Source organism: Triticum dicoccoides, chromosome 1B (assembly GCF_002162155.2).
Source record: "Triticum dicoccoides isolate Atlit2015 ecotype Zavitan chromosome 1B, WEW_v2.0, whole genome shotgun sequence".
Taxonomy (NCBI): domain Eukaryota; kingdom Viridiplantae; phylum Streptophyta; class Magnoliopsida; order Poales; family Poaceae; genus Triticum; species Triticum dicoccoides.
Genome location: NC_041381.1, coordinates 122,188,160 through 122,198,154, shown reverse-complemented (window position 1 = coordinate 122,198,154; position 9,995 = coordinate 122,188,160). Strand labels below are relative to the sequence as shown.

General features: G+C 47.8%; 2 protein-coding genes across 2 annotated transcripts; both read left to right on the top strand.

Annotated features, from left to right (window-relative positions):
- Nucleotides 1–895: 895 nt before the first annotated feature.
- Nucleotides 896–3,431, top strand: LOC119322770 (probable WRKY transcription factor 26). The gene is made up of 5 exons (XM_037596281.1): nt 896–1,283; nt 1,395–1,583; nt 1,796–2,208; nt 2,622–2,792; nt 2,938–3,431. The coding sequence occupies exons 1-5, from the start codon at nt 996–998 to the stop codon at nt 3,251–3,253; spliced, it is 1,377 nt and encodes a 458-aa protein (XP_037452178.1). The 5' UTR covers nt 896–995; the 3' UTR covers nt 3,254–3,431.
- Nucleotides 3,432–7,403: 3,972 nt separating this feature from the next.
- On the top strand, nt 7,404–8,964 carry LOC119322778. The gene is made up of 3 exons (XM_037596294.1): nt 7,404–7,803; nt 8,223–8,499; nt 8,583–8,964. Exons 1-3 carry the CDS (start codon nt 7,774–7,776, stop codon nt 8,729–8,731), a joined length of 456 nt encoding a protein of 151 aa, XP_037452191.1. The 5' UTR covers nt 7,404–7,773; the 3' UTR covers nt 8,732–8,964.
- Nucleotides 8,965–9,995: the final 1,031 nt, after the last annotated feature.

Genomic DNA, 9,995 nt, shown 5'->3' with positions numbered 1-9,995 from the left:
TCCAATGATGCCTCACGGGCGGCGCAGTTAAAACGCCGCCGACGCGCGTCCGCTTGCATGCGCCACGCGTCCGCCCGCATGCCGCCCCGCCCGCCACCCGCTTCGGCTATAAAAAGGCGCCCTCCCTGCTGGTGAGCGCCACAACCTCTCCTCTCCCTCTCGCGAAAGCTTTCTTCATGCCGACGAGCTCTCCCCCCACTGCCTTCCCCGCCGAGAGCGAAATGACCGAGAGATACCCAGGCGACGGTGCAGTGGCGAACGGCTTCGGCCGCCGACACCTCCAGGAGCCGGATGCGCGTCTTCTCTACGAGGCCGAGTACCCGGAGTACAAGAAAACATCATTAAATTTTGTCTCGGTTACTGTTAATTGCCTTGTATAGATGCAAAATGTATTTTTTATAGTAGCATTGTATAAAGAAATGGAAGGAGTATTAGAAAAGCACATGCCTGTGCAGTTTGTGCTCTACTTGGAATAAAGTATTGCGCAAAGACCAAAGTATCACGGCCTGGGAGCTGCGCACATACTATTACAGCCGGATTTGCACGCGCGAAGAGAGCCGTGGGAACACGCCACGCTCATGCTGTCGCTGGCGATGCACCCACGCCATCTCTTCTTCTCGGAACCTCACTTCCCCGAACCACGCCGCCCTGGCTGACTGGTCAAAGCCGCACGAGGTTTGACCCAGACTCCCTTCGCGGAAGCACTGCAAACCATCACGTTCCCATTTTAGCTGACGTCCACTGACACTCTTACCCCACGTGGTCAGCGACCAGTACACCTCCTCGGGCTTGCTGCTTGCTTGCCGGGAATCAGTACAGCCACAGGTCCACTGCTGTGCTACCGGCATCTACTTAAGGCGCCACCCAGCAACCACTTCTGTCCTCCGTTCACCAATCACACCACCCCTCTCCCAACCCAAGTCTCAATTTCAATATTTAATCTCCCTGCTCCTTCTACTCTCGAAAAAATCTCGCTGCTCCTTCCGTCGATCGCCATGTCCTCCTCCACAGGGAGCTTGGATCACGCAGGGTTCACGTTCACGCCGCCTCCGTTCATCACGTCCTTCACTGAGCTTCTATCAGGGTCTGGCGCCGGCGACGTGGAGGGGTCGCCAAGGGGGTTCAACCGAGGGGGTCGGGCCGGGGTGCCCAAGTTCAAGTCCGCGCAGCCGCCCAGCCTGCCCATCTCGTCGCCAGCGTCGCCCTTCTCCTGCTTCTCCATCCCTGCAGGTCTCAGCCCTGCTGAGCTGCTCCACTCTCCCGTTCTCCTCAACTACTCTCATGTACGCCTCCTCCATCTCGTGTTGCTGATGTGCAAATCATTTTTTTTGCTAGTTTCGTATGTGCTTATGATCCGTGGTGCTGATTTTAGCTGCCGCCTGTGTTTCCGTCAGATATTGGCGTCTCCGACTACAGGTGCGATCCCTGCGCGGAGATACGACTGGCAGGCGAGCGCCGATCTGAACACCTTTCAGCAGGATGAGGTCGGCCGTGGAGACAGCGGCCTCTTTGGCTTCTCCTTTCACGCAGTGAAGCCCAACGCCACGGTCAACGCTCAAACAAATTACTTACCTTTATTCAAGGTACATAATACTAGTACAAAGATATTCAGTATTATTGTCGAAACTACCCTAGTACATAGGAGTACATATGATGCTTCAACGTCTTAACTTAGTTTAACTGTTACAGCATGCACCGAGGCTGTATGCTAGTATAAATTATGAACTTGTTATGCTTTTTTTTTATCTCTTTGATAATACAGTCGTAGCTCACAAAGACACATATGTTTGTGCAGGAACAGCAGCAGCAACAACAACAACAAGTGGTAGAAGTGAGCAACAAGAGCAGCAGCGGCGACAACAACAAGCAGGTTGAGGACGGATACAATTGGAGGAAGTACGGGCAGAAGCAAGTTAAGGGCAGCGAGAACCCGCGGAGCTACTACAAGTGCACCTACAACAATTGCTCCATGAAGAAGAAAGTGGAACGCTCTCTTGCAGACGGCCGCATCACGCAGATTGTCTACAAGGGCGCGCATGATCACCCGAAGCCCCCCTCCACGCGCCGCAACTCCTCCGGCTGTGCGGCGGTCATTGCGGAGGATCATACCAACGGCTCGGAGCACTCTGGCCCGACGCCTGAGAATTCATCCGTCACATTCGGAGACGATGAGGCCGACAATGGCGCTGAGCCTGAGACCAAGCGCCGGTAAGTAATTGGTCATTGCTTGCCAAATACTACCTCTATAAACTAATACTCGGTGATGGCGCTGAGCCCGAGACCAAGCGCCGGTAGTACAAGATCACTAATATTATTACCTCCATCTAGGTGAATAAGTCATTCACGTAGTTTTAGGTCATTGATTTAAGGAATTAAATATGTATTATATGTCATGAAAAATATATCACTAGATTTCTACACGATTGTAGTTTCTAAATATATATTTTTTGTCACATATAATACATATTTAGATAGTTAAATCATCAACCTAGAACTACGCGAATGACTTACTCACCGAGACGGAGGTAGTAGTAACGCTGTGCTAATTTTCACTGCGGTTGGCTTTCTCGTAGGTGTTGTTAGATTAATTTGAAGATTTTGTGTGTTTGATTGGTTGTCAGGAAGGAGCACGGTGACAACGAGGGCAGTTCAGGTGGCACCGTCGCCTGCGTGAAGCCCGTGCGCGAGCCCAGGCTTGTGGTGCAGACGCTGAGCGATATAGACATACTCGACGACGGCTTCCGGTGGAGGAAGTACGGGCAGAAGGTTGTCAAGGGCAATCCCAACCCCAGGTGAGAATTAATTACCTTCGATCAGCAGGCAACTCGTAACCCTTCTCCTTTTTCACATGATGGGATGGGTAGTCTATCTATCTTACACGTGAATTAATCCCTTGGACCCTGTGTTCTTACTTGTACCGTGACGACGACGTTGCAGGAGCTACTACAAGTGCACAACGGTGGGTTGCCCGGTGCGCAAGCACGTGGAGCGGGCCTCGCACGACAACCGCGCGGTGATTACCACCTACGAGGGTAGGCACAGCCACGACGTGCCGGTCGGCAGGGGGGCCGGTGCCAGCCGCGCGCTGCCGACGTCGTCTTCCTCCGACAGCTCGGTCGTCGTCTGTCCTGCCGCCGCCGGGCAGGCCCCGTACACCCTCGAGATGCTCGCCAACCCTGCCGCCGGACACCGAGGCTACGCGGCCAAGGACGAACCCCGGGACGACATGTTCGTCGAGTCGCTCCTCTGCTAGCTAGCAGGCTCGGCCGCGGCTCTTCGTTCCCCTGTGGCGTTTACATGTGCGTCCACATGTACAATATGATACAGTAGCTGCAACATGTTTTTTTAGTTGATGCTTTTTGTTGCTGTTGAGTAATATGCAATTGTTTGATTAATTTAATGCAGAAAATAGATCATAAGCATGACGTAAACAGTACTAAGCACATACTGATATTTGATCACATATTTTCTATACAACGTCTCGTACCCGTTTTGGGGTTTCCTCTCCCAGGCGATAAGCTTTTGGCGGCTACGATATCCGCCAACTCCTCCCCGGATCTGACCTAGAGTTCCCTTCAATTTCATCTAAGAGAGATCATCACCGTATTAGGAGACATGCACTGACCTGGATCGCGTATTCGTTGGCTTCTGGGAAGATGGCGAGCGAGAATTCTACTACTTCGTGAGTTGACAGCGATGCTGCTAAGAACAGAGCGGACCTAAGCGGTGGCGCACACGGCGTTGACGTGGAAAAAAAGAAGGTCAGAGAAACTGAGTCCTCTGGTGGAGGTGGCTCTACATCTAACACCGAGGACCTGGGAGACAAGTTCAAATATCTTAACCTACGCGAAGATGAACAGGGGGACGTCGTCTTAGAGGAAGACCTTGAGGAACTAGAGAAGGATGCCGAATTCATGGCACTGGCAAGGATTCATACCTCACGCACTTTCAGCCATGGAGCCTTCTTTGGAGCCATGAGGTCCGCGTGGAATCTTGCCCAAGAAGTGGAATTTAGAGCAATCAAAGACAACCTCTTTCCAGTGCAACTATACTGCTTGGTAGATTGGGAATATGTGATGCGTGACGGTCCGTGGTTATTCTGTAACTGCCCGATGTTGCTGGCTAGCTATGATGGTTGGTCGGAACTTGAGGATACAGAGTTATTTCACATATCAGGCATGTGTGAGAATCATGAGCTTGAAGGAGAAGATGCGCACATGTAGCATCACATCACAACTGGCTAAGAAAGCAGGAGTGGCGGAGTTTGTTGATGAGCGATCGGTGGAAGGACACGGAGGGGCGATCCGAGTGCGCATCAACTTGGATGTTCGCAAACCTCTGACAAGATGTGCTAGCCCAACCCTAAGGAAGAAGAAGGTCTATTTCAATTTTGAGTACGAAAAAATGCCCATGTTTTGTGGTGTTTGCGACTTTGTCAGCCATGTGGCTAAGGAACATGGCAATGTAGTGCAAGCCGCAAGTGACATTATCTACCTTCCCACTTTGATCGCCTTTGAACACCGCAGAGAGGACTACTCTTTTCAGAGGGGTGGTGGGAATAAAGGAGGCTGAACGAACCGTGGCAGGGCCCCGGATGCTAGTCGTGGTACTTACATGCCAAGAGAGTTCAATCCGGATGATGACGATCTTAAGAGTACAACTTTCAGCCCTACAAAAACCCCAAGCGGAGCTACTCCTTCGTCGGTCGCTACCAAAAGGTGCTTGGGTTGGATAGTCAGGATGTGTCGTGGAATAGTTAGAAAAAATACTTCCTCTTTTATTTGTGCGAGATCTCATAACCCGCCATGACGTCATCTTCTGCGATCGTGGTAACCCGCAATGACGTCACCTGTCATAAATTTCACACAATATCCAATATATCTTATTGAATCTTTTTCTTTAATGACCTTTCCGAAAATCGAGGCGTCCGAACCGCTGGATAATCATTCTTTGACCTCCTCGTCTTTCGTGCCTACATGTTCACCCTTCTCCTTATAAATAGGGTCAGACCGCCTCCTTTCATTTCCCCCCTTCTCCTTTTCGTCTTCCTCCTCCTCTTACGACTCATCTGCCACTTCAAGCTCCGCCGCCGCCGCGAAGCTCACCGTCCTCCTCACCCTTGGTCGATGCATCAACCTAAACGGGACCAGAGAACGCCGACGCTCCATCGCAGTTCATGTCCATCTGTAAGCGTTCACCCTCCCGTGCTCCAGATCTATATTAGGGTTAGCCCTGTTCTTTCTTGTTCTTCGTCGTTCTTTGCTGTTCTTCGATGTACTTCTAGTTAGCTCTTATTGTAGATCCAAATATATCCCTTAGGAGGCGCGGAACCTGTTTCCACTCCTTCTGTTATCTCAAAACTTGCTTTACAGCTGCAAAGATCTCACCCTTGTGCTAGTTCTCCTGCTGCTGCAATATTTAGGTTTAGAATTTACTGCATTTTCTGTACTGCCACAGATCCGAAATTGTAGCTTCAATCTATGAAATCTGTTTGTCTCTCACTTAGCAAAATTTTCCCTTCTTAAGAGATCTTAACTGTGAATATTGTCATGGCAGCTTACATCACCAGTTGTAGCTAGTCATATATCATTAGGCCCCTTTTAAGCCGCCACTCTGAATATGTACTGTAGTGTTTTCCACCGGCTTAATGAATCAACTTTAAACCGGCAAAGTTATTCTTTCTTTTAGGCTTCCTCCTTTACGATGCTTCCTAAGACAACCACTTCATGCAACTGGGTTCCCTCCATTGTCACTGAGGACACGCTCAAGGACTTTGTGAAAACTGGCTATTTACCAGAGAAGAATGTCATGCATTATCGCGGCCCTGATCTGGAAGAAGAAAAACCTCAGCCAAAGGACGATGAACTCATCGTTTTTACTGATCACATGAATCGGGGCTTGTCACCGCCCGGTTCTAAATTTTTCCGAGATGTTCTGCACTTTTTCGAGCTTCATCCTCAAGACATCGGACCCAATTCCGTGTCAAACATATGCAATTTTCAAAGTTTCTGCAAGGTGTACCTTCAAGAGGAGCCAAGTGTGGAACTATTTAGGCAATACTTTTATTTGAACCGCCAAAATGAGTATTCGAACGGACCCAGCTTGGAACTTGGCAGGATATCAATTCAGCGAAGGAGAGGTGCTATCTTCCCCTACACTTGCCTGCCGAGTCATCCAAAAGATTGGAACCAGACATGATTCTATTGCAAGGATATCTCTCCAGCTGACGAGAACCGACCGCCAGGCTATCGTGCCCAGCGTCTTGACTCAAAACATCCTCTTGCTGATAAGTTGACCGCTGCTGAACGTAAGAAACTCGCCCCCACCATTGCAAGGGTTAAAGCGCTTCTGGGAAACGACTTAATTGATATTGACTTGGTTTGATGCTGGGTTGCATGGCGGATCATACCCTTGAGTTGCCGCACCGGCTTAATGTGTTCTTACACGGGTGTCAAGAAAGATCCACTACGCCATAGCTCTGTGCGTCTAACTGATGACGCCATCAATGAAATGAAAAAGTCCCTTCTGAATGAAGACCCGACAGACTGCAGCAAAGTGGGTCTGAACCCTTTCTACGAACTTAACCCTGCACCAAAGTTGAGTCTTTAAATTACTTACTTTCCCTTCAGCACTCCAATATTCTACTAACTCGCTCTGATGACTGTCACAGGCTGAAGATGATTTTTGGAAAAAGAAATATGACCATGAAGCTGCCAAAAGGGCCAGGGCTACCAAGAAAGCCGCCAAGAGAACCGCCAAGAAGAATAGGAAGAAGAACAGTACTTCCGAGCTGTTTGCATTGGCCGACAGCTCTGAGTCGGAGGTAGCTCTTGATTCTCTTGGCTCCTTTTTCAACTATCTTATTGACATTAATTATCATTAGGATGACACAGGGACCAATCAAGCAATCGAGGAAGAGGCAACTATCATTTCCTCCGACTCTGAGCCAACACAGAAAATTCAAAGAGTAACCCGGAAAGTAAGCTTTTCACACCCCTTAGCTCATCTAGATCCTCACTTTCTTTTGAAGCAACAATAGCACGAGAGCCGGTGACAAACTCGGACCAGTGGTGGCGAAGAATTATCTTCCGGCTTACCGGACACTCCATGGAAATGTCGAAATGAGGTTATCCTTGATCTAAATTTCTTCTTATCCTCTGGCGGATCTCATCCGCCGACCGCTTAATTCTTTCGATTCAAATTATCAGGAAACATCTCGCTCCTCTTCCGGCGACTCATCACAGTCCCATCTGCCGGCTTTCAAACAGCTCCTGGGTAATAACAAATACTTATTATTTGCTTCTTACGCTCCTTTATATTTATAGTGACCTCTCATGACCCATGTAGTGGAAAGGCCAAGCCTAGCAAGAAGGCAAGGGTGACCAAGCCGGCTGATGACCCCAAAGTCAGTGAACCGAAGCAACAAGTTCCAGCGCTTGAAACCTCAGCCCCTCAACCAGAGAACTAGTTCTTGACGTTCCACCAGTGACTCCTGACCCTTCTGTCAACCAAGCGACCAATGATCCCTTAAATACTGAATCATCCAGCCCAATTAAACTGGCTGAGACACATGATGATGATGTGGTGATTACCAGCACCGGCTTTAAAGAGCCGGGAAGATCTACTGTCTTAGCCAAGCACTCTGCCAAGGAAGAACAGATTGAACGGTGCAAAGTGAGATTTGACGTTGCCAACTACTCTCAACTGAGCATTGGTGAAGTATATTCTGGATATCTCAATCAAGTGCACACCAGTCGCGATCTTGAAGTTGACATGGTGAAGCAGATGCATAAAAAGTTTGAGGTATGAACTCTTTCTTTATTGATTTATGCACATCCTGTTAGCCCCCAAGTCTATTGTTTATAATGAAATTGAATATGCTGTAGACTTAAATTAACCATGAGTATGAATAATACCCTTTGATAGAACTCTCCAAAATACGGCTTACCCCATCCGGGTTAAAGCAAATTTGTAAGGATTAACACTGAATCCGTAGCCCCCAAGGGTCGGTTTAATCGGCATGAATGAGCCGGTCCTTTGTATCCTTGTGTATAAAGCAGACTTTACTTGTGTCGCCCTCATGAATGGATCATCATAAAGTGTTGAAAAGACAACCTATATGCATTAGCCCCCAAGTGCCAAGTACTCTTGCTCGCAAAATGCTTGGGACTTCTTTCCTGTAATCCAAATATAAACATGATTTTGAACCGGTGTATGTACAGGACACCACTGCTCAACTTCAATCTCAATTAACTGACATGAAAGCCCGGCTGGAGGTGCAAGAATATGAGACCCGAAAGGCCGACTCAAAATTCCAATTTAGCGTGGCTGAAACGGAAAAGCTGAAGACCAGTTTTGAGGTTGAAAGAAACACCTATGCTGAAGAAAAAACTGCTTTGGTACAGCGGGCGGAGAAGGCGGATGCGACTCTTGATGAGGTAACCACTGAGTTGACCGGCATAAAACGGCATGTATCTCAGATGGTTTCTGCTATCTTTGGTGAGCCGCCTTGCTAGTATCAAATTTGAATATATTTCTTGACTTTATAAGCCGCCTCTAACCAATCCATGACTATGATTCAGGTCCAAGGAGCACCAATCTGAGCCAAGAGATGCTTGTAAAGCTCAAGGCTGTTTACACCCTCGTTGAGCAGCTCTATACTGGGACTCAGCGCGCACTGGCCACAATTCTCCGGCTAATCAAGAACCTACTATCTTGGTTGATGTCTTGAGGAAGTTTTCTGTTCTGCGTGAGCGGTTTAATGAGATGAAGCAATCATCTACAAGATTCGGTGCTGTGACCGCCTTAAGCCGAGCCAAAGCATGGCTACCAGAGCTAGACCCGGCTGATATATCTACCGGGTATCCAAGCGTGAAAGAAGATGGCACTCCCTTTGAGAAGAAAGACCTTGCCACCTGCGTGAAGGAGATACGTCCCCTGGCCAGTCTGATTGCCAATGAAACAGATCTGTCCAGATATCAACCGGCTTATGACATGGAAAATCAGAAGCTGCCTACACCGTCTTATAAAGTGATGGATCTAATTCCCCCAATTTGTAAGCACACTTTTGCTCTTGAAGTTGACCCGTCCGAGCTTATTGATGGTGAAGCTGAATTTCAAGCCTTAAATATCATTGACTGGTCATCACTAACCTTCCAGGCAGCAGAAGAGGATGAAGAAGTGGAGAAGGGTGATCTGGAAGCTTCAAGCCATCAGAGCCAAGAAGATTGATCCGCTGGGCGGTTCATATATTTGATCTTTTGAAAAACACTTAATCATTTTGGCTTCTTGAGTCATGTAATAGGCTAGCAAAAACTTTGCTCTGTCGTGCCATCGTGCACGTTTATGCTTTGCCCAATGCTGTTTGAGCCGCCACTTGAAAATTATCTTTTTATACTTATCTTGACTTTGATTTGTGCAGATAAAACTTAGAATTATCCTGCACACAAGTAAATCACAAGAGCTCTGGCGGTTTACCACAGGGCGGGTCATAACATCCCATGCATAATAACTGATGTGTAAAACAATGTGTAAATGGGGCCGATTTAGTCATAATTAGATATAATCATAACAAATATAATACCTGTGATATTGAATCATACTGTCGGCTTATGATACCAATGTAGTAAGGGTGATAATCCAAGACTTAGAAGCCAATACTTCCAAGTATTTAATATCATCATTTACTGGCGACTTATCGTCCAAAGCCAGGCCGGGTTAACAGAGAACACGGGTATGCTTCAAATATGAGCTGTGAGAATTGAGACTACATAGCCTAAATCACTTTAAATCATATGTCAAGATGGTATCAAGATGAACCGAAAAAATGTTCAAAAAACCACGCAAAAACGAGAAAACGAGGCTATGCTTCGAATACGAGCAGGAAGCCGGACCAAAAGGGTTATTTGATAGCTATGCTTCGAATACGAGCAGGAGCCCCCAAGTGCTTGGTGGCCTTGGGCCGATCAAGAGGGTAACGACAGCTATGATTCAAA